General features: G+C 39.4%; 1 protein-coding gene across 1 annotated transcript in view; it reads left to right on the top strand.

Annotated features, from left to right (window-relative positions):
- SPEF2 (sperm flagellar 2) overlaps positions 1-1,537 on the top strand; it is an 87,302-nt gene extending 85,765 nt beyond the window's left edge. Inside the window, exon 35 of the mRNA XM_055791631.1 lies at positions 1,530-1,537. Coding sequence (XP_055647606.1) covers positions 1,530-1,537 — 8 coding nt within the window. The remainder of the gene's footprint in view (positions 1-1,529) is intronic.
- The last annotated feature ends 23,636 nt before the right edge of the window (positions 1,538-25,173 follow it).

Here is a 25,173-nt window from a genome sequence, read left to right as displayed (position 1 = left end):
TTTCCACTTCCCACACACATGAACACAATGACAGGATTGGATGTGTCTCTATATTTGCTCCAAGACAATAAGCAGTAGCTCTCTCAAACTTATTCTTTACAGGAACATAAACTTGTAGAACTCTTATAATAAAATTCACGTACTACCATGCCAGAAGCACTACAGTTTGCTGAGATCCTCATCTGCTTTGTGTGGTAATGATAAGTACTGATAATGAACTTGACGAAGGTTCCATTTGCTAACATTTATTTTTGTCAAACCAGAATTCAAACTCCTTTTTGTGACCTAGTGTGCTGGAAAAGGCATCCTTAAACTGAAGTATTTCTTAGAGCCAAAGATAAATGTTAGTACTACCTTCAGAAACAAAGGACTGGCAAAATTATCTTTAAACATGGTTATTCTGTATTCATGGAAATGCTCCTGATATTTTCCAAGGCACGTGAGGCATTGCTACATACAGGCTGCTTCTGCTTTTGAAAATAGGCTGTATCTTCAATATATTTGCACAAAATACATATTGGAATGTATGTTAGAATTTAAATTGATTTATTTTATAAATATTCTGTTAGTTATTCTCCTAAAGGAACATGTGTTTACTGACAATACTAGAAATTGCTGGAAAGTTAAATTGCTATTTATCTTTGTATTAAACATCCAGCACATTATTTTTTTTTAATCAAAAATTCCTTGTTCATCCTACTTACACAATGGATAGTATCGCTGAAATTGGAAATAGAGGAGATAGTGCTAATACAAAATTATTGAAAATCAACGAATCAAATATAAATATAGATATAAATATAAATTATAAATAATATAAATATAAATATATGTGTGTATATATAAAGTTATAAAAAATGCAGAACTTCACAAAAAAATAACTAAGTGCAGGTATGTATTATTCCAAATGTTAGTTACTTGTTTTCTTTTATTTCCATTTTCTTGAAGTGTTACTTAAGTTTGGCTTGAAATATAGCATATAAAAAAATAAACTTTATTGACGAATTTGTCTCTGCATGTTTTGAATAATATTGGCCAGTTTAAACAACACTTCTAATATCTCTCCTTACTGAGAAGTTTAAGCTGAAGCTGAAGATCTCTGCTTACTTTAAAAATAACATTTTAACACTGTAGTTTTTTTAAAACTGCTGAAAACAATAATGTATAGATAACATGAAAACACCATCTCAGTGATATTCCTGATACATAAGGAACTCTTTTAGCATTTGCCATGAAGAATGTTCCTTCCGCAATTGTCACTGTATGTTTATGTTTTTATTAGTGCACTGAACATACATAGTGCTTAACCTGAACCTAAACAACAGCGCCCTTCACACATCTTATGTAACCTAAGGAAAGTGTAGTTTATAGAAATATATCACCACTGAAGTTAGTTTTCCTTCATAATCTTATAGTCACTAGTTAGACAGCTCACCCCATGGAAAGACAGGTGTTATTATTGAAAGTTTTAAGGTAGATCAGGCTGCAACATGAAATGACCTTTTAATGTTTCATTTTCCTTTTTACAGGATATTAAATCTTTCTCCAAAGATCTGAACAAGGACAGTCAACTGATGGACAAAACATGCCATTTAAAGACATAAATGAATGAAAAATTGTTCTTCATGAATAATAAGAAATTTTTTTTTTACGTTTGTAAGAAATGTGTCGCGTCTCCAGTCCTCCCTTCCATGGGGAAGGATTTTTTGGGTTTTTGTTGTGAAAGCAAAATCGCATTGCAATTGCACACATTTTCTGTTACTTTAAATTGAAAGAAACACAAACAAACAACAAAAAAAAATTAAGCCTGTTTCTGAACTTAAATAGAGCTGATAGTGTGTTCATTAATAATTGGTGTAAGAATAAAATATGTCCAGTTCTTGTCAGTATGCTAAGATACCTGGTCACCTTTTGTTACTTCTATAGTTTATTAATTCATCAATTTTTCATTAATCAAATATTATAATCAATTAACTTTTAAAAACGTGTTGCAATTCATAGCTAATAAAATAACTAAATGAAAACACTGTTCTCTAAGATCAGGATAAACTAGCAAAAGGACATCACATACGTGAAAATGAAGTGCTTGTTGACAGCATATAGGATGAATTTGTGTTATCCAGCCTATTTCTAACCTTCCATTAAAGCTCAGCTCTGCTGCTACCCACTGAAATCCTTCCTCCGGAGCATCCCGGGCCGCAGCCCAGCAGTGCGGGGGGCACAGGGTGCTGCTCCCCACCGCTCCCCTCACACCGCCTTGCACCGAGCGGGCCCCAGGTGAAGCAGTAAGGTGGGTGCCACACAATCTGTCCACACCAGTAGAATTTGCAGTGGGGTTCCACAGAGCTGCTTTCAGTGATCAGCTGAAAGTCCTTTTTCGGTCCGCGCAGTGTATCCAAGGACACCAAATACTGCAGACACACGCGTCAGGTTTTCAGGCATGATGTTTGTCTAAAAATCTCCATGGCAGACGGTGACACCTAGAGGAGTTGCATTCTGTGGCAGATTATGCTGAAGTGGTTGTTTCTTTTTCTATACCTCCTCTGACCTTCACTGGCTTTCCTGGAAGTTGTTCTGGAATAGTTTTCATAGAAATTTCCCTGTTAATAAAATGTTTGTGTTTCCCTGCAGTTTTATTCATTTTTTCCACTGTCATGTGGCTAGTGATGCCTAACTATAAGATCATAGGAACTATTTTTTCATGGAAATTTTTATCATAAATTTTAGAACGTGCTCCGTAATTAATTCCTCTGGAATTCAACATTGAGATGTCAACTAAATCTGAACTAAAGATATCCAATAAATTTAGATGTCAACTAAATCCTCAGTTTTCAGTGGTACTCATCCTTCTGATCTGCAGTTTCAAGTTTTCTGAAGACTGAACACAGCAAGTAGGTATCTGGTTATCTGAACTCAGTATACCTTCTGATTTGCAATCTGTCACCTGCCCAAGATGTTAGCAAACCATGTGCATTCTACATTGTCTTACTAGCTTAGAAACATGGTAAGTAAATACTTCCAAGATGCCTACTCATAGCTGAACACTGCTCCATCATTTTGGGTTGGTTTTTTCCTGCATTTGGCAATACCCTGATAACAACGCACAAAACATTTAAAGAACCCTTTCCCTGGTTTGATCAGCAAAATACTCAAACATATGATGCTCTCTAAGAATACAGATAGTCTCATTGAAGTCAGCTAACTCATAGGGAACCACAGACCTTTGCTCTTTGTTGAGAAGTGCTATCTGCACAGAAAACTTCTACGTTTTTAATGTATCTTTATTATTTTTAAGTCAAGTATGTATAACATAGTATAGTACTTGCATAACATCTTCTGATGTTCCTAATGAGGTTTCTAAATTACCTGCTTGAGGTATAAAATAATTATGTATCAGAAAAGCAAAAGCACCAAAGAAAAAAGAGAAACTGGCATAGTTATAGTTAGACAATGACTAGCAGACCTACCTGTAAAATATATTCTGTTCTTTGTTGCAATAAACTATTAAACATTTTGTCACATTTTTAGAATATGCTGTCAATAATGGCAGGTTTGTTTATTTGTTGATTAAAGACAGTTAGATTTTGAAAGGAAAGTGGTAGTCCAGCAGGAGCAGATCAAAGCATCTGTATGTGATATGTGAAGCTCGGAATAGAACACAGTAGGCTTATCACTTCAGGCAAATAATGTTGTGTCTCTTCACTCTACATATTTTGTGCTAACCACACCGGCACATCGTAGCTAAGTACTATCTTAGAAACATATGTAACTTTGTTGTGCCCCCGCAAACCATGGTAAAACCTCAACATCCTCGTTTTACTTATGACAACAGACTTCATGATGCACACAAATTAATCTGCTTTGCTACCTGAATCATTTCTTCACATAGCACATACAACTTTGTCAAAATGTCATCCCCAATATTCTCGAAACATCAGTATTGGTAGTTATTCAATAGACTTGGGGTTCCCGGCCTAACGTTGGGGCCCAGACATGAAAGACGTCCTTGTATTTATGAAGGGGGAACACTGAACAGATTTGCATTCATATTTGCCAGTGGAGTTACAGTAGTATCATGTTCAGTTTTCGTATCTGCACTTCAAGCAGGATGTTGGAAACTGGAAAGTGTTCCAAGAAGAACTGCAAGAATGATGGGAAACACATGTCTTGTACCAGAAAATTCAAGGAGCTCAATCTTCTTACTTCATCAAAGGAAAACTTAAAAGGGGTTCAGATACCTGTTTACAAAAATCCATGTAAGACATCTTCATTGTGGTAGACAAAGACAGGCAAGATTCAATGGCTGGAACCATAGCCTTCAAAGTAACATGCAGATTTTTAACAAGGAAGTAGATAACTGTTGAAGTAACTTGCTAAAATTTTGTAGCAATTTCCTCATCACAGAGTCATAAAATCAAAAGGGATAAGTCTTTTAAATCCAGTTTGTGATTGGGAACTGAAACAAGAAATAACTGCATTTTTTATATTAATACATAATTAATACATAATTTTAAAAATCTGAAAAATTGGTTTGGCTTTCAGTTAATTGTATGCAACATGTTTAATCCTCTTTTCACAGTATGCTATATTTTAATGTTGTATTTCTTCTGCTCCTTCACTTATTTCAGGTATTCTTGGGTATGCCTTAGATAGTTTGCCTTAGAAAAGATGCAAGGGAGTTTATATTAACAATATTCTTATCATAATTAAAATTACCTGTATTCCATCCCTGAAAAAATGTTCTTTCAAAAACCCCAACAAACTAAAAGGTACTACTGAATTAGGGTGTCTCCTACAGTTTTAGTGACTCGCATAAAATCTCTCTGTATAAATCAAGCTCAACATTTCTTCTGTAAAGAATTCAGGCTCCATATTAGTCTGTTTCAGAGCTGTGATATATTCCCTTACATAAGTAGAATCCCTCCAGACACGTCCCTCAGGAAGCAGAGTTTGGTGCAGGAAGATTCAAAAATTTACAAGAAACCAGAACACTTTTAAAGACCGTATTTTTTTCAGTTTTAAGATGTGGCTATGTGATGTCACATTGTTGCCAGAAGAGCAAGAAAAGTTCCTCAGTCTGCTCTGTGGTCCATACCTCAAAATTTCCACTGAGCATGAGGTTCAGCATGGCTTCTTTTCATATCCCTCATAAGTGAAGCAAGCCATTTTGTGAAAAGCCTCTTAGCTATGCTGAGATTTCTTAATGCATGAAGACTGCTAAAGAGTTCTTTAAACCATTGAAATAAGCACAGAATGATAGGTCCAATCTGAAAATCAAGCATGCTTCACAAACTTCTTTGCAACGTTATCATTATGAAATTAAAACAACAGCAATCAAAAAATATCAAGATGTAATATTGTTCACTGTCGGTACGAATTACTTGCTTTGTACTGCTTTTGCTACTTCTAACAATATCTGTAACAAGTATGTCAGTTGAAAAGCAATTTTATTTAATTTCAAATTTTACAAAATTTCCTTGACAGTAGGAAATAAAATACATTTTTTTTATTTTTAAGTATTATGGATAATGAATATTCTGCCGTTTGGCATCTCATCATTATACACACCTGCAAATTCAAGAAGGACATATGCAAAAGGCTGCCCCTTTGGAAGTAGTAACCTCTCACAATAGTAAATGCCGGGGGTTTTCCAGCGGTGGAACAGCTCTGCTGAAAAGAACTTGGAGATCTTGGTGGACAGCAAGCTGAACATGAGCCAGCAGTGTTCCCTGGCAGCAAAGACCAACACCAGCTTGGCACGTATTAACAGGAACAGATTGAGAAAAGTCATTATCCTCCAGCAATCAGCACTCATTATGTCTAGGATGTGTGTCCAGTCTGGGGCCTCCTAATACCGGAAAGACTTCGGCAAATGGCAGTAGGTTCTGTGGAAGCCACCAGGAGCGCAGGAGGCTTGAGTGCTTGCCAGTAGGAGAGACACTGAAGGAGATGGGCTTGTTCAGCCTGGAGGAAAGCAGGTCTGGGGGAATCTTAACAGTAGTTTTACAACACCTATGACACAGCTATCAAGGAGGTTATTTACTGTGGTGCATGGCAGGAGGGCAAGAGGCAATGGGTACCATTTGAAACATGACTGGTTCTGTGCAGATGTAAAAGAAACCTTTTTCCCCATAGGAACAGTCCAGCAGTGGAACAGGTTACCCAGTGGTGCTTTCAGCACCTGACTGCATAAAGCACTGAGCACCTGACCAAACTGTTCTAACCTCATGCAGATGCTGCTTGAGCAAGATTGAAATAGATGACCTCTGGAGATCCCTTTCTGAATTATTCTATGATCTTAAATTTATTCTTTTCAGTTGTATCATGCAAAATCATTTACTTAATTGATGCAACACAAGCACAACTAAATGGCTCTGAATAACTAGTTCTCCTGAATATGAAAATGGATGAGAATGCTCTCCAGTGTCTTTGCTTATCTTAGGAGCACTATGCTGAGAGGAATGAAAAAGTGAACATCCTTTCACTACTGGATCAAAAGATATGACTTTGGCTATCTCCAGGTAGCACTGTTGGTAAGCTGAAATGACACCTTCCACTGTCACTTTTAAATGTGTTCTAGATTTCACCCTTGGCTTTGCCATACATGCATTATGCACTTCATCATTAATTTATATACAGAAATTGATTCAATAGAGTTATAGCAAAGAAAATAGAACTAAAACTTCACTACCTTCATACAGTTTGGAAGCATTCATATTGTAAAGGTACATGTAGGCGGAATTTCCTGACCTTTAAATATTCTATTCTTCATTTAAAGATTCTCTGAAATGCTTTGAATTTTATTTCCTTTGTCTTCTGTAGTCACTTTACATTCAAGATTTCTCACTGTCATGACTTAAGTAGCAACATCTTTAGACATCCTTACACTTCAGAATAGCAGAGCTTTGACTTAGTAGCTCAAGGATTGACAAGCTTCTAGCTCATGGCCTTACTATATTAACATAACGCAGGTGGTTGTCTGTACTTCGAGAAAAACCTGTGCCTATCTTGTGCTATGAACATCATATTTGTTAATCAAAAAGTAGCAGCAGTACCTGTTAGTAACAAAGAATGTGCCCATGCCCACTTCACAGTTCAGCTTAGTCAAAGACATCATTTTTCCTCTCTTCTTTTTCTTGTAACAGTGGTTCATCTTTTCTTTGTTTCCAATATGTGTATATACACATATATACCTATACATATATAGATAAAGAAAGATAAAACTTTTCCTGGCTATTTATAGATAGGAGTACATTTTCATCTGAAGAAGTTTAATAGCATCCTGATTAACTGTGAATTGCTGTTCTTCCAGTAAATGACATTCTGTTCTCAGTTTGAGATTATTTTTTTTATTTACAGCATTATAACTGTTTGAACTCACAGTCTGATCCACTACAGAACTTCATGGATGTTATGGCTATCATAAAGTAGGTTTAGGAGCAGGTCTTGATTGTAGTCCGTCCTGTAGAAGTGTTGCTACTTCCACAGAAATAATACTTAATTACCTCAGTGTAGGATTTCTTGTTGGGCATTTTTAATTTGTTAATAAAAGTAATGGTACCTACAAAAATCAAATCATTGTTTCCAGGATTTTAAAAACAGATGTGCTTAAATCACCTGGAATTCAAGGTCCTGTGTATTCAGGCCTAGATTAAACACACAAAACTTTGCAGTACCATGACAGCTGAAGTTCAGATAGTACACACAGAAATTGATTTAGCGTCGTGTTTTCCTTTTTAGCTTCATAATGATTAATAGTGACACAATGAAACCAGCTTTTTTTTTTTTTTTTTTTGAACTGGGCATGTCATTCACATTATTTCTGTGAGGAAGCCTAAAAGGGAAGAAGGATGGTCTTGTGGTTAGGGTTCTGCAGTAGGGATGTGTGTCTTTGTCAAGTGAAATATAACATAGAGGTGCCAAAGCTGGCTGCAAGTAAGTTAGTTCAGGCACTGAAGTCTTGCTAAAACAAACAGAGGCTGGTGATTGTAGTGCCATGGCTAAACTTAGAGCACCTGAGCTTCATACTGCGTTCTGCAGCATGCATACATCCTTAGGAGACAAAAATCAGTTTTCTGAAAAAGGCCTCTTATCTTTTCCATTCTTCCATTGGATTGGCACAGGGAGCAGGAAATCGAAGGTTTCAGCTTCATTCTGTGTCAGTGGGATCTCAGACAATGCAGAGAAGCTTTTTTCCTTATTTTTTGAGATCAACATTAATCTCTTCAGGTTTTCTGCTTAATGCTTTTGGCAACAGTTAGTTTTTACTGTAAAAGAAATATGTTTCAGTACTTCAGCCTATTTGGCTTTTTTTCTCCTCCAAAAATTTCTTTAAAATTTGTTGAATTAGATGAGCCCTCTGAAGCTTAGCCCATGGCATATTTTTACCTCTCATTATCTGAATTACATAGGCTACTTGATAATCAGCACAGCTTTATCTCTGCCCCATGGAAACTATCCTGGTTTGGATTGATCTTTCTTCAATCTGATGCTAAGGAAAAGGAGAAAAACATCTGTTACTTCATTCTTCTCATGCTCGATTTTAAGCCCAAATGGTTAAAATGCAGACTACTTAAAAGAAGATCCAAAGCTGAGCAAAGGAAGGGCTAAGGTGGCTTCTCAGAAGCAGATGAATTAGAAGTAAGAAACAGGTTTCCTCTTCTCTACCACTACCCACATCTGAACATACAAACAACAAAAACAATGGTAAGGTAAGGAACAAAGTGAGGACAAACTAAAAAAAAAAAAAAGCTGGTACTCAGATAAAATCAAAGATTGTTTCCTACCATCAGTTTGTTTTGGAGCATTTATATTCGTAGGGTGAATTTTTGTCTCTACTAAAATCAGTGGACTGTTTGTTACTGATTTCAAACTAAATCAAGTTTTTATCTGGAGATTTTACCTGTGATTGCGAGAAACTTCATCCTCAAGTTCCCAACAGAAAGCCTAGTAGTTCTTCTTGATAGTTTTTAGAAAAGTGTCCATTTATGATTGCAAGAGATTGGGAGAAAGGTAGTGCAGAACATCAGACACCAATTTATTCTAACAATTCAACTACTCTCATTTTTTAAAATGTGTACCTCTTGTTTAGATTGAACTCTAACTTTGTGCTCCAGTGCCTGGACTTTGTTGTGCATTGTGTTCTAAGCTGAAAAGCCTTCTTTCTTTTGGAAGCTAGACACAATGACAATGTTTTCTTAATCTTTCATTTACAGAGAAAAAACATTAATAGAGAAAAAAGTTACATTCAGATGTCTTTTCCCATATGCTGTATGGTCTTTGTATTACTGAGTTCACATTCTGGAATCAAGCATCCCAGGTATTTGCTCAGGCTTAACAGTTTAACTTATGTTAAGCTTATCTAGAGACATTATTTTAATGTTCACAATTCTTCTCCCACTTTCTCTCTCCTCAATAAATTGCTAACAAAGCTTTCTGATGTGGTTTTAAAGTAGAAAAAAGCATAAACGAATATCTTACAAAGGTTTAAAGTTTAACACACCCTTAGAAAATCAGTGAGCCCATATTACTACAGAATATGGATGCAGTTTTCTTTAAAATATGCTATTGGCAGCAGCTATGCTCTTCTTGGACTTGGAGGGGACTGAGGAGTTGTGCTATTTTGGGTATTTATCTTATACCATATGTTCCTTTATTGATTAACACCTCTAATAGTACAGTACTACTAGAATAAGATTAATTTAGCATCTTGCAGCTGCAGCTTAACTTCAAATTCCTTATAAAGACTTTTGATGCTGACATGCACAGGTCTTTTAGTTTATAAATACCTGAATGCACTATGAGATCAGCACTCTTAGCACTTCACTACAGAAAATAATATGGCTTTCCTTATGTGAAGGCAAACTATTTGATGTGCAAAAACATTTATGCCTGTAATAGAAATTAACAAAACTTTTAGCCAGCTTTCCCAAAAACTTGCCTAGCCTCTGCTTTGTGTATGGTACACTCATCTGAGATTAAAGCCTTTTTGGGAGCAATAGTTTAACACAGCCAGCTCCATTAACACACCATCATAACAAGAAAATCTCTAGAGAAATATATTTTGAAATATTGTGTGAATACCCAAAAAGAAACTACCAATATGCATTATCATATTGTTTCTCCTTAGCCAAAGAATGCATAAGCATGAAAAATTAACACTTTACTTTTGTAAAATTAAAGATTAAGGAAATACAAGTTTTATAGTACTAGTTTTTCTCTGGAAACAGAGACTATATTGTAGAATTCCCTTGATGATTTTCATCTAAATGATTAAGCAATTATAGTCAGCTGGACATACAATGGATATAAACAGGTAAATGGTGTTGGAGGAGGAGATGCATAATTACACTGTCTACGGAAAGGTATGTTGCTGGTATGCTTTCTCACTTAAATCTGTAAGGGCCAGATGTAGGTGCACTGATCTGAAATATAAGATGTTGTACTCCAAAGCTGCTTTGGCTTTCTAAGATGTATGTTAATGTTTTGATGGATTTTTCTGTCTCCTGTTCTAGAGGCATATTTCAATAAGGAGGACACTGTGACCTGACCTAATTTGATCTGAGTAGGTTACACTTCTAACATACTCACAAATACAAGCTGACCTCATTTAGATCATCATACGTTACTGTGGTTAAAAGGCCCTTGCATTACATCGATTGTCATGCTTATTTAAAAGTGAAGGACTGTTGAAACTTTTCAGACAGCCAAAACAAATGAAATGAATGTCTCAGTAACTGCTGCACCAGCAGTGACTCAGATATAGTAATCTGCATATTTGAGTTTAACCTGGCTTTTAAACATTTGAAATATCCTCAGGAAATTCCATATCAGGTCAGCTTTTTTCTAACTGCCTGAAAAGATGGCAAAGACATCCTTTGTCAGACTGCTGCAGTGCTGGAGGACATCTTCAGCTTCTTTTACATACTCTTGTGTGGTTTTCAAATGCAGAGTCAATAGCATTAATCAGGAACTTTTTTCTGCATAGGTTCGTGCCTTCATGAAGTCAGAAAGGGCAAGTATCTGTCTCTTCAGATGGTCTGTAAGTGACTCTGGAGGACTACAATGGGCATGAAGTTAGGTCTATTAAACTTCTGTTAAAAAGGTTATTTCAAAAGTAGTGGTGGCATTATGAAGTATGAAGCTCTGATTTTTTTACTCTTCAGCTGTGCTGTTCAGTTGTTTTATGGTTTAACTAGCATTTTTGACAAAACTAATGAGTAGTGCTCCTGGGGGTGGGTGGGGGGGGCAGCATCACTGAGAGAAAGGAGAGGAAGGACAGAAGCAGAAGCTGGTAGATCCCAGAGAAAGGAGGTGGAAGGGAAAGGGGAGAGTCGCAGAAAGACAGAAGGAAGGAGATGGTTAAGGATGTTACTTGAGTATTTAGCAGACACTGAGACCTACTCTTGGGCAGTAGAAAGATGCCCAGGCTATGTCTATATGGCTAAATAAAAAATGGTAAAAGACTGTCCTGCCCTGATGCTAAACCCAGGCTGGCTGGCATCCAAGCTGTGTAGGATTAACCTCCCAAGATCATAATGGTTCCTTTCACACTATGAGGGAAGGGAAGGGAAGGGGTTTGCATCTTGCTAAGCATTAGGTTTTTCCATTTTCACCTGTGTGAAGTGAAACTTCTTCAAAAGACAGAGATTTCTCTTATGCAATTTAAGTAACTGTAGAGTGCTGATCTATGAGAAACATGCAGACCACAATCATTCATTCCCAACACGTACAACAAGCAGCAGGTTGCCTGCATGCTGGTGGCTCATTAGATAAAACAGTTCCAGCACATAAACCACAGGCAAAAGTGTCACGTCGCACCCACACCTAAATGAACCACTTGTACATCTTTAGGGTAAATAAAAAATCTACATTGGTCAATGTCTTTTCAGAAGTACCTTTGTTTTTACACAACTAAACAGTCTATTAAATAATGAGTTCAAAAGAAGACATGGAACAAAACATGGTAACAGTAATTTCTGTATCTCTCTGAAGATGACAAACCCACTATAAGAGCTGAGTTTTAATTAAGGTAATCAGCTGGAGCTGTCATCTAAACTAAGTGCCATAGACCGTCTTTTCAGATGTAGTAAATCCTTACAGATGATTTGAAGGCACTAGATTTTTGTGGGTTTACAGCAAATGAAAGGCTTTCAGACTAAATTGCATGATAAACAGCATTAGCGCAGCTGCCAAATCCATCACGATATGTAGTTATTGAAATTATTATTTTCAAATAATAATAATAAAAATAGCTCCTCTCATCTTTGCCAGGCATTCAGAAACTGATCCAAAAATGTGGCAATGTACTTGTGATTCATAAACTTCATTTAGGTTTTGGATTAAGAATTTTCAGTTTGTACATGTCAGTCCTATGCATTTTTAGCAATTTGCAAGGATATTTTAGTGTTCATACATTAGTAATAATTGTCCCCTTCACATCCAAGTACAGGTGTTTGTAGCAACTAAACTACAAAGCAATTTTTGAATGATTATATAAAATTAATATTACTCTTAACAACTATTTGTGCATAATATATGAAAAGAGGTAGAAAGCTAAATGGAACAGCTGCTGAGAAGTGTCTTTGCCTCACAGATGTCTATGACAAAATCCCACTTGTGCAGCAAACCCCACGCTCACTTCAGTGTTGCACCACCCCTGAACATAGGAAGTAGCATTTAGGGACCTTGATCACCAACAATAAATCAGTTATCAAATCTGCTGCTCTTTCCAAAACCTCTGTTCTGAGGCTTTCTAGCCTAACTGAACAATGAGTTCAAACCAATTACAGTGGTTTAACTCCCCACAGTCCCCCATGCTGGTATCTTCTCTGTTGCTAGCTGTTGTTGAACCCTCTGTTTCATCAGCTGTGTATTCTTACATTGGAAAAGAAAATTTGGGGTGTCAATGCATGTCAAGTGTTGGTAATTTTTATATTATTAAGAATATTTTAATAGTATTCAGGACTATAATAAACTTTTTCAAGCTATAAGTATTGGCTCCACTGCATAAACAGGAAAACTTTTTTTTTTATAGCTTCTTATCTGAACACCATTTTCTCGTTTGTATGTGCACAAGTTAATTGTCAGGAAACTTCAAGATTCAGCATGTGTTTGTTACAATACCGCTTCTGTGACAGCATAAACCACTGTTAGATAGCAAAGGTGCCTGGGACGGATTCAGCATACCTATACAGGACCCAAAGCTGCATACCAGTAGCAGAGGCAGGACGTGCCCATGTCCTGTTCTGATTCATGGTGCATTTTCCATCCTGCATCCCTTGCTGCTCTGTTCAGCTACTTAGTTAAAACCAGCGGTCACATCGTGGTTTTACATGAGTGAGCAATTTTAGAGAAAATAAAGTGAAGCTGACATAAAGAGTGGAAATCAAAAATTCTCAAGATTCAGAATTCACTTTTTTTGGTACAGCCTTTCTGTGGTTTCAGAAAGGAGCAGAAGTGAGAGTTTGTTATTGTTATTACTTTCTAAGTACAAAATCATGGTTCATGATGTAACACTGTGGCTGGTTAAAATCCTGACTTTCCCAAACTCAGTTGGACAGCTACTGTGACTTCACTGGAAATGCATATTTATTCATTTAGTGCCTTCAGCTATTAATTACTGCTAACAAGGTTGCTTTTGTTAACTCTCCAGTAAAGCAGAAGTACAAAGTGCTCCAGACCATGAGGTTCTGTTAAAACGTTGATGCTTTTTCCAGTCTGCTTTCCTAACTAACAACGTTCAGTGTTCCGAATTTCCTCTTCCAAATTTCTCATCCTTTTCAGGTATTTGAATTTGGTGGACAAGTAGACAAAAAAGGCTGCTAAAGGATCAGGATGTTGGCAGGATTTGTAGTTCATGTTGCAGAGTGAGTTTCCTCTCTGTGAAATGATGGTAATATTTACTTATCTTTAAAATTAAGGTTTTGTGGGTTTTGTTATCAATAGTCCCAAATCAGTGTGCTGTAAATAGCTTGATTCCAATACACTTTTACAAAGCATGTTTGTGATGGTGTCTACATCCTCTTTGCTGTGGGGTTGAAGGTAACTGCAACAGGCACAGGGAACCTGTGCAGCCAGCCTTCGCTGGGAGCAGGGGATGACTACATCAGCGTGCCTTTAAAACTGTACTTAGCAATGCTGGAACTTCACATGAACACCGTTATATATTGCCAGTCCTTTTCTGACTTCTTCATAGAAGGAAACCAGCTCTCCTCATACATAGTCAAAGTTCTGAATGAGTCACTCTCATAAAACGACTCCAATTCTGGGAATTTCTCCAAAATATTATACACACACTTTCCCATAGCTGCTGAATGACAATCCAAAGTAACCAATAAAACCGCCTCATGTTGCCCCATAGTTAGGCAAAGGGGCTGTAAAATGGAAGGAACATTTTCTGGAGCACAGCTTTGTAAATACTATTCTGCAGAAGAAACTATGAACAGTTCTTTCCAAAATACATCCTCAAATTCAGGTGCAGAAATCCATTTTTAGTTACTCAAATATATAGTCAAATATTCAAAGGTAATGACCAACTTCTAACAGATCAATGTAGGGTGTTGAGCAGCTGTGAAAATCAAGACAAATATTAGGGATTAAAAGGTTTATCATGAGATTTTCAGAAGCTCTCCAGTGACTGCGAAGCAGAAATCCCACTGAAATTATTTTTTCCCCTCTCTTCTTCTTTATTACTTTGAAAATCTTTTTTTAGAGTGGGAGCTAAACTGGAAGATTCCACTTTGCAATTTTTTTCTCTACAATAATAAGAAAGCTGAGAAATGTAAATATAACAGTGTAGGAAGTGCAAAGATGTAGTTCCAGTACTATTTGCAATGCAACATGCAACTTCCTCATCCCTGCAAAGTTCGCTTCACATAAGCCTGCACAAATGCTGAGTGCTTTAGCGTGCAAAAAAGGTGTTGGGGGAAAGAAGGAAGTAAGTGAAGCATTGGCAAGCACTAAAAATTGTCACTGATGTTTTCAGTGTGATGAAGTTTGCATAGGGAATTATAACTTTACAGTGTACACATTAACATAATGATCTTGAAGCACTACATGGTGTATCTGTGACTGCGGAGGATCTCACCATATGCTCAGTTTTCTCAGTGGTTATAGCATCCAGCAATTAAAATTTCCGGCTTTCCTTCAAGTCTGGCTGAGTCTATTGGGGAAAGCTTAGTAAAATCTACTGGATCTGAGACTCAAAGGAGAATTACATATTCAGGGAATGGAAACATTCAGGGAAGGAAATGCAAATGCTAATAACCTGTTTGCTGAAGTGAAGGTCTGGCCATACGGCATGGTTTCTGGGGACAAGGGACAGCATATGTCATGACATGGGGAATGTTTGAATGCTGATGTTTCACTTCAGTGAGTGTAGGGTATCATTTACAGCATAGTAATAACTTTACTAGAGCAGGTTGCAAGCTGTGAGGGACTCAGATGCACATGCCTTCTGGCCAGCCCTGGGCCAGGCAGCAATGCTAGCTGGGTGGGGGGGCCCATTGCCTTGGTGTCCCTGTGTCTCACTTCAGTCCCTGGCCTTTCCTACTCCTCTCAGGGGCAGAACGCCCTCTCCTTTTATGCCCAGATGTGGATGGCTTCCCTCCCTGTGCCAGCTCGGCTCCTCTGTCCAGCTGTGCTGTGGCAAGTGGAGAGCAGAGATCCCAGACCATTAGCTCTCCCCTGGTTTTCACCGTTGTCTCCTTGAGAAAAGAAGTAGGCATTTCATGAATTTCCTCTCTAATTGATCACATGGAGAAATAGTGGACACTAAGTATCACTGGTCCCATCTGACCCCATCTGTGGTCAGAGCCATCCTTTTGTTTTCTGCTGTGCTTCCACTTGGTATCTTACCGATCACTGTCCTAGCTGAACCTCAGTTTGCAATAAATGTGTACTTCAGCATCTGGTGTCTGTTGAGTTTGATTTTTCTCTTTGGCTGCTCGGTATCCAGATTTTTGTTTTCCTCCTTGTTTTTTTCTTTTTATCTTTTCCTCTTTTCCAAGCCAAGGTGATTTGGAGCAGGTTTACAGAACATTCTGGTTGTGAACACAAACACCTTGACACTGACGGCTCCTGTGGCTGTGCTGAGGCTGGGTTTGCAGTGTTTGCCTTGAAAAGTGAAACCAGAGGAGGTATGCCTGTTTTCAAGTTTTGTTACAAACTCCACCTCAGGCCAAGGTCACTGAAAGGTTGGGCAGCCTACATAACCTGTAAGCAATCCATGTTTATTGTTTTTCACCAGCATTGCTTCACTTTCATACAAGGCCTTGGCACAGGTTCATATGACTGAGATCAATTTCTGGCCTGGCTTTGGCATTTTCCTTGACTTTTAAGGCAACACTCCTTGCATATAACCCACCACAGAGTGAAAGCTAAGATAAAAATTGTGTCTTATGTACAAAACTCAGTGCCAGCCCCACAGCCTCGACATTCAGTATGTGCTATTAATCCATACAGATGGTAGACACTAAGAACCAGCATATACCTAACACTCCTGTATGCATTTTAGTGGAAAGAAATCAGCTTCATGGGTAGAAAATACTGGCTGATGCTGTGCAGGGGACCTGCTGCTGGAACTGGGCAGGAGGGAGACACCCCTGGCCCCTCTGAGGGTCGGTGGGTGGCCAGCTCCTACAGGAGCACACGCACCCCTGCTGACTGCAAAGAGCTCTTTCTGGTGGAGCTTGTGTTGTTCAGTGAGGTGAACAGCAAACAAAAAGCTCCTTCTTGGCCTACGCTGCACCCACAGCAAGGGAAAACCTCCGTATTACCGTAGATGTGGTCACCTCGTAAATTACAAGAAGGCATAACTGCAGGGCAGTATGTTCTGCGCCGTGCCTATGTGCAGAGACCTGAACACTAGTCAGGCCTTTTGTATTCCTTCTCTCTGGGTTGCTGGCTCCCATTCATGTGATGCTGGCATTGCACAGATCTTGGCAAACTTCTCCATGAGTACCATGCTGATCGTTCAGGACAGCATAAGATGGGTGAACCCTCCCACTGCAGTTCACCTTCTCCTGCACGTGTGATGCCTGCAGACACTAAAAGCTGTCTTTCTCCTCTTCCCATGCACTGTGATTTCCACCTCCTCTTCCACACAGGTAACATCTCTCTTAAACAGTAGTGCTGAAATTGGAAAGAATAATGACCCTTTCTTTGTTCATTGAAACCGCTTTGGGTAATGTATTTCTTAATGAAACTTGCCTCATTTTAACTGTAACAACATCTGTTCAGCTCATGCTGGGCAGCCCAGCTAGCCAGACCAAGAAGCTGGGAGGATGACTGCAGCTTGTAGGGAGGACATGTGAGCAAGGCAAATAACAGCTCCATAAAATTAAACAATTAAGAGTCCCAAGTGAACCTGGCCAAAATAGGTGCTTTCAAAGGTAGCCTCACATTCCCAGAAGTCAGCTTTTGTGTATCATCTGGTCAATGTTTGCACTCTGACAATCTTTTTATTGGATAAAGGTCTGAGCTCAGGGAAGTAATAGCTCAAAAATGAAGTTAGGTGAGACTGTGGCCATGTAATTCAGCAGGTGATAGCAGTAGATGCAGCAGTTAAAACAACCACTCTGATCCAGAATGTATAAGCACAAGAATGTGGAGAACTGCAGTAATGATAAAATCCCTGCACACGGGCATTAGTGAGGCTCTTATGAGAGTATTGTGTCTGGTTCTGAGCACTTCAGAAAAAAGCTGAAGGAAAATCTGATGTCGGGAAGACATGTCTTAACAAGTGAGTTTAAAGCCCTGGATCTAGTTTACTTGTAAGTTTACTAGTTTACAAAAATGTGATAAAACAGTAATTCCATGGTTGACCACAATTTTCTGCATGGGAAAGGATTTCAGATAATTCATTTTTGTAAACAGAAGAAGACAAGGTCTGCTCACTGGAAGCTGGGTTTAGAAAAATTTTCACATATAACTGGAATGATACAGACAGTTAATTTCAGGGGTGCAGTAGTTCCTCCTCCACTTCAAGTCTTCAAAAGACCAAATGTAATAAACTCAGGCATCACAAAAAAAACTGATACAGGGATGAGGGAATGGTATTCTTTGGACAGTATTGTGTTGCAGGGCAGACCACTTCATCATGATGGTCTGTTCTGCCTTATAAAACCTCTGGTTACGTTCACAGCACACAGGAATGAACCACTGTGGTGATATGGTCGTGCTGACGCAGAGTCCGTTGAAGTTTACTTCCCATTACAGTAAATTAGGTGAATCAGAACTCTATGCTAATAATGCTATTTAGCATTCAGCTTTCATAACTCCAGCTTTATAGCATTTGAGGTGGTGCCTGAATCTCTTACCTTCATTGGACTGTGAACTGAGACTATTGCGGGGCTTGGAGGATTCAGTTTCCACATTACATTGAAAGCTCAGAATATCTGGGAGCAATTTTTTTGTTGGTACCCTTCATTCAGTTCTCCAGCTGGGATGAAATTCTCACTGCATCAGATTACCTTCTTTCTTACATTTTCTACATATTGCTGTGGTGAAATTCCCTGTATTTCTTTGATCTTTTTGCTTATATGCCTCGGCGTGAAGCAAAGGAGACCTGGAAAGGATTGTTAGCCCCATACCGCTACCCTTTAGATGTTACACTGATGCAGTAATCCCTCAAAAATAATTGCTGTGTAGGATATAATAATAATAATGTGTCAGTCCTCTGCTGTGCCATGTAGACCTGCTGGATGCCACACCTGAAGCTTTCTGTTGAGCAGACACCACGCTCTAGATTTCAGTCCTATATCACCTTTCTTTTTTCACATTACTGACATAGACCAATTTAATCCTGTAGAGAAAGAAAGATCAATCATACTCAGTTTGGTGTTTTAGTCTACTTTGATCAGCATGGATAAGGAGCCGTCTAAAAATTAAACAAAAAATTCAAAGTCAGTAAGAACCTTTCCCTTGGGGTGAAGGAGGTGGCCAGCAGGACTGTGTTATCTCAGTAGACCAACTCTTTTATTTGGGTGGCTGAAGAGCATTCTTTGTGCTCTGTCCAGGCAGGAGCAGGGCAGAGCATGGCGTGTTTGCCTTGCGGTGGTGGTTGTGGCACCTCGCTTTGGGGAGCTGGTGGGGAAGAGCAGCCTGAGTGGCTACACGTGGCAGAAGAGGAACAGGGAGCGCAAGGAGCAGGGAAGAGTGGCAGGAATGGGAACAAGTCAGCCAACGGGGGCTTTGCAGCAGGAATGGAGACAGTGAAGGCAGGCAGCAGCAGGCCTTAGCAGAGATTAAAAGAAAGAGACTTTCTGAAGGACACCGAGGGTACCGTAGAGCCTTTTGCCAGTAGGCTGGGCTGAGAGCAAGCCTGCAGAATGGGTCCTCTGTTACACTGGGCAGTATCTGAAATCTGATGGAGTTTCTCCATTTCCAAATGTGAAAAACGTGAAACCATCTCTGGGTGGTTTTTAAATGCTCACTAGAACAACAAGACAACAACAAATCTGCATGCCAGCTCTGCCATCTGGGGTCCCATCACAACTTGCATGCGGCCTTCTGCAATTAGTGCCTCATCTACATGTTTCTTTTTCTCTTTACTGATCAGGGGTAATGAATGGGGAGAAAACCTGTAAATATTTTTGCCTGTTAGAGAGATTTCCCCACCCCTACATTTGTATTGAAAATAGAGGATAATCTTTCAGATTGATCACATGTATTTTCCTGTGATTTTCTGGCATGAAGTGTCTCAATTTAATGATATCTCAAACATTAGTCCTATTTAATTGATACAATGTAGTTGCAATTCATTTTGAACAGATAAACATCTCAGTGCACAAAATTTTTGTCAAACCAAATCACATGAATTATGTACCTTTTTGTTACCTTTGATAATGTCTGTTTAAAATATGTTTTTTTTAGTTGCAATTTCGTTTTCTTGTGTGTCTTGCTCAGCTCCTCTACTTCTAAGTAGGTTTCATACCAGGAAGAAGATTTTAAAATATATTTAAATGTAAATAAATGTAAAAAAATGTAAATAAATTATTACTCTCTTTTGTGACCTTTTTTAATCTAGTTTATCTAGTCCTCATCCGCTTAAGTGTTCTAAATGTTTTTTCAGAAACAATAAACTCTGTTATCCCTGTGGCTAGCAGTCACTATGGCTGTTGCTGGGGTTTTAATGCTGCTCATTAAGCCACTGGAAGACTGATACATGCTGAGATGTGCAAGGAGGAGGAAAGGGAACCTTTGCTGGTATTCACGGTTGCCTCCAGCAGCCTGATCCACCCAAGTCCACTCCACATCCATCTCCAGCACAAACCTTGGTTTGGAAACACGCCAGCCTTCTAAAAGCCTGTCTCTGGAGGACCTGCCTCTCCCTGCAGACTGTCCCTCTCCCTGAGTGCAGGGGTGAGGACTCAGCCCACTCTGGGGTCCGTGTTCAAGGGCTGCAGCACAAAACTCACAGAAATGGCGTGAGGGGACAAACATGGGCAGGGCCAGCCCCATGACAGGGCACTTGGCACTGGAGCCACGGTCCTTCCCATCCCACCTTACTGCAGCTCCCGTGGGGCTGTGGGCACCCCAGCTTTGCCACACCACCTGTCGCTGACACTGGCTTTTTTCCCTGAAGCTTCAGCTTCCACTTTTGTCCACTTTCATAACTGCAGCAGCTGTTAGCAGAAGTACCGGCAGTACTTGCATGCCATGCCCTGCCCAGGCAGGTGGGGGTCCCATGCCTGCCCCAGTGGGAGGGAAGGGGAGAAGCACAGGGGTGCTGCCACCCTCATGCCAGCACCGCCTGCTGGGTGCACACCCCCTCCCCCCTGCTTACCTGGCAGTGCTGGAGCTGTATTTGTAATAAACATTAGAAATGCGATTTCAGGTTCCTCGCGCTCCTTCGCATGTGCCACCAGCATCAACTCCCTCAGTGTGTTTTCTGTCCACTAATTCATTCTGACTCATTCCGTCCACCTGTTCGATTTTACAGGGACATGCCATCACACTGCCTCTGTTCGCACCTTCCCTTTGTTCTCTTTGCTGAGGTCTATGCTTGCTTTTCATCTGGGGTTTACCAAAGAGTCCAGGTCTGTGTCATGGGCTAGTCATACATTGGAATGGAGTCTCCTACACCCCCTTGGCTTTTATTTCTGGTATAGGGTTGGGATGCAAGAACACTATGGCTAAATATTTACCCAAAAGCAGCCGCAGCTGTCACAGACAGATTCCTAAAGAATGTATTCAGATGAAACCAAATTAGGTTTTAGTAATTCAAAATTTTTAAGTAAAGGAAGATTTAAAGCCAAATTCATTAAAAAGAAAGAAAATTAAAACATATGTAATTCAGAAGTTGCAGGAGTCAGACTGGAGTACTTTGCAGAATTAAAACACATTAGCAAAATGCTTAGTTGTCACCAAAATAGCAGAGTTTTGGCCCAGCATTGGTTTTGAAAAATGTCATTGAGCAAGTACGGTGGCCTTATGGCAGGCATTCTCTTGCCAGATCTCCTAAGTGAGTAATATGTCTTGTAGTAGTTTATATGTTTCTTTAAGACATAAAACAATACTGTGAAGACAATCTAAGCTTTAATTTCTTCAACTGTGCTTTAACTCAGGTTATTGTAGAGAATAGCTAAAAGTATGATCCTGAGCACCCTAAAGACTTAGAAACTAGCAAAGAAATAAAAGAAGCCCAGAATATGACTTAATATGACTGTTAATGTTACTACTGTTGCTGTATATGTTACTTATGGTGAGGTGGGGGTGGGGAATCACCTTTTTTAGTTTGTCTTGTAGTTTTGGAGCCTAAGCTCATACTATTTGAATGCCTGACAAAAGTAGACACCAGTCCCTCCTGCTTTACCCTTCACCCAGCAATGTTCTAACTTTTCTGTATTCTTCCCTCAGTATAACAGGGCTCCTTGAAATATGGTGCCAATTTATAAGTCCTGGGGGAGGAAGTTCAAAGTAGTAATTTTAAGTGTCAAAACCTCAAAGACAAAGACAGTTCAAAGAAACAGTCAAAAATTTCTGCTCTCTGTTACTTACTCATGGCTCCTTTCTTCAGGACAACACGGTGAAGAAGTATCTTCCACCCTGTGCTGCTCTCTTACTCTGCAGACCAATGTCATTTGGTTATGAGGGAAGCAAGTAACTCTATTTAATTTTTGCGTTTCACGCTTTCCATCACTCTTGCCAGAGTTGGTTTCTTAGCTGAATAACGGCAGTGTCTACTCTTACACCCTCTGTCCCTCTTTCCACCTAAGGCTTCAAGTTATGTTGTCCATAGCAATGTTGCTTTAAGCAATACTGACTCCCACATGCTCCTGCTGTTGGGCCAGCCAGACACTTCTTAGAGCAGACCAAGGCTAACATGAAGTCCTTCAGCTGGGGAGCTGTCGAGAGATGTCTCCACCAGCAAGAAGATACGTGGAATCAAGTTTTCAAAGCAGGTCAGAGGAAGAAATGTCAGGAGGCAACAAAAAAAGGAGAATCTGAATCCTTTTTCTATGTAGAAGTTGTCCTCCTCACGGCTGAAGTTGGCTGGAAGATTCCTGCATCCTGGGATATCTGGTTAAGAAAATTAAAATCTAAGTATGAAGTCTGAGTATATATGCAATACATGTTGTAATGAGATTCTGGTTTACTACTTGCCTTAACTTTAACAAGCTCTTTGCTAACAGTAAAAAGTAATAATAACCATGGTAATCACATTTTTTTTAGTCTTAGGCACCAAACTGTAACTTACAAATATGGGTATTAACATCTCAATTTCAAGTGTTTATTGAGTTTCATAAATTCTGTTTCAGAGCTGCATGAATTCCTCGGTTTGTCTTTCTGGCAATAATCTGAAGAAACATCCTATGGCAGATTTTTTAATAGGGTGTTTAGGGTATTTTTTCTTGAAGCTTTTATTTAATGAGATTCCAAAACATGTTAAAGTTATGCACAAATTAAATACTGCGTTGAAGGAGGATGAACCTAAAATACAAACCAATCTTGAATCAACACCCATAGCCCATACAAGGGAGGAGAAATTGTGCCATCCTGTCCTCCAGCTCACCATGTCTTTGAAGAGCAGTGCAGAGTGGGTCTGGGTCAGATCAGGGAAGGCAGAGAGACCGGTACCCTCGTTCTGTGATATATTGAGATAATTTGTTAATAGCCCAAGGAACCCCTATGCTGTATGGATGGCCAAGAAACTCAGTAACTCCTGCCAAATCTGACCAACCTGAGAAAAGTGCTGTCCCGGTCCCCAGATGGGACATGGGTTTACATAAAGACACACCAAATGAGGTCCTCAAACTCAAAGATGCCTGTATCCTCCAGCCATCAGTGTCTACATAACCTGTCTCCAGTGCTGCACACTGGGATGTGTCTGGAGGACCAGCTTCTTTCGGCTCCCACTAACGCTCTGCATCTCCCTGAACTGGAATGTTTGGAAACTGTAGCTGGTAGAAGCATGGGATCTACCTTCAGGTTAGTAGCAGGTACTGGTAGCAGGCTTAAATGCAGCATATGTGCAGAAGCCTTTTGCATATTTTGGAGGCAAAACAGAATCAAAATGGACTTTTGTGTCCTCAGGAGAATAAAAAACAAGTGAACAAACAGTATAAGAAGCAAATAGGAATGCTAACTTGTAGATGACTTGCTAACCAAGTCATTTTCGACTGCTTTGATAATCTAAGAAGACAGTGGGTCATGTGGAGCAGTCAGCAGGGAGTGCTGAGGAGCTGGTACCCTGCAGGGTCGGCACATAAGGCACTGGGAAAATTTCCCCAGTCATACAGGTTGTAACCTGGACTTCGTTGACTGACAAAAATGTAAGAGGGACTAGGGTGACTCAGAAGCTCCAAAGCAGCATGTTGGGACCCAAAGAGGGCTGGCAGACAAATGAAGCACAAATGCATTTTTGCTGGACCATCAAAACTCTTACTCGTTTAAACTGGGGGGTTTGGTTTGCTTGTTTGTGTGTGGTTTTGGTTTTGGTTTTTTTCTTTGTGTGTGGTTGTTGTTGTTTGGTTTTGTTTTGTTTTTTGGAACTCTGAATTAAGAGGCAGAAGCAGTGTGAATTTATTGCAGATGAAAAGTAATCCAGTCTTCTTTCAGCCTCTCCTGGATGCTAACATTTCAGCTGCTTTAAGATTTAGACACTCACAAATTTGGTTTCCTGTCTCTAGAGCATTAGAGGAAGGCAACAAGGTGAGACGAATGGACTCAAGTACCTCATAGAAATCAAACAAATTCTGAAGCAGAGACCCAGAAGTAAAACAAAATGTACTTTTGCTACAGGGTTTTTCTCTACACTATTTTTTTTTTCTTTTCATTGTGGTCCCTCATTTCCCCACCCAGACAAAATGCAGCTATGACAACATGGAAATCCCCTGAGTGGCACAGCTCTGATAATAAGATTGTTCAGGTTCAACCAAAATATTATGTCTGAAAAGTTTTTCTTTTAGTTTGTTCCAGCTGAAACAGGAAAAAAGAAAAAAGAAAAAAAAGATCAAAGTGATAGCCCACTCAATTATAAACAAGAAAATTTAAAGTGAGAAGGTGTCATTTCCGGAGAGTGATCATTCTGCACAGGAGAGTCCTCCTTTATTGACACCTCTGGCTGAAAACGACCCTGAGGGTTTCCAGAATAATATGACATTGAATATTATTAAGCCAGCTGCTGACATCCTTAAATGAATGTCTCCAAAGCAAGCCAGGGGTAGGCTTTAGGGATGTGAAGTTACTGGGACCCAGTCTCATTGATTCAAGTTTGGCATCGAGGAGCTTGGATCAAGCTTAGAAAACTCAGTAGGGAAAGATGTGGACTAACTACTCCTAAAGTCCCACCAGCAGACTCAGACCCCTGAAAGGGGTTATTTCTTGAAGGGTGCCATGTGAAGGGATCACTGAGCCAAATAAAGCTGTAAGTGAAGAAAATTTCTTGAGCAAGGGTCCGTCAGGCTATGGTGCTTCTGTCGTCAGTGGCTTCTTGGCCTTGGTGCCGTGTCCAGCTCCTGCTCTGCTTCATATAGGTCGTTGCTGTAACCTGGCAGGTCCCTTTCCTGCTTGTGGGTGGTAGGTATTGTAGACGTCTGCCAAGCAGACATCTACCCCATGCCTCACTTTGAGCTTCTTTTGAATTGAGAAAAATAAATGTGTTTTAGGGGTTTAGTTTTCATCTTTTGACTGTCTGTGTTAGGATGAGATGAACCATGTTTTCCACTG

This window comes from Falco peregrinus, chromosome Z, assembly GCF_023634155.1.
Source record: "Falco peregrinus isolate bFalPer1 chromosome Z, bFalPer1.pri, whole genome shotgun sequence".
Lineage (NCBI taxonomy): Eukaryota > Metazoa > Chordata > Aves > Falconiformes > Falconidae > Falco > Falco peregrinus.
The sequence above is the reverse complement of the archived record's forward strand: the minus strand, read 5'-3'. Positions and strand labels throughout refer to the sequence as shown.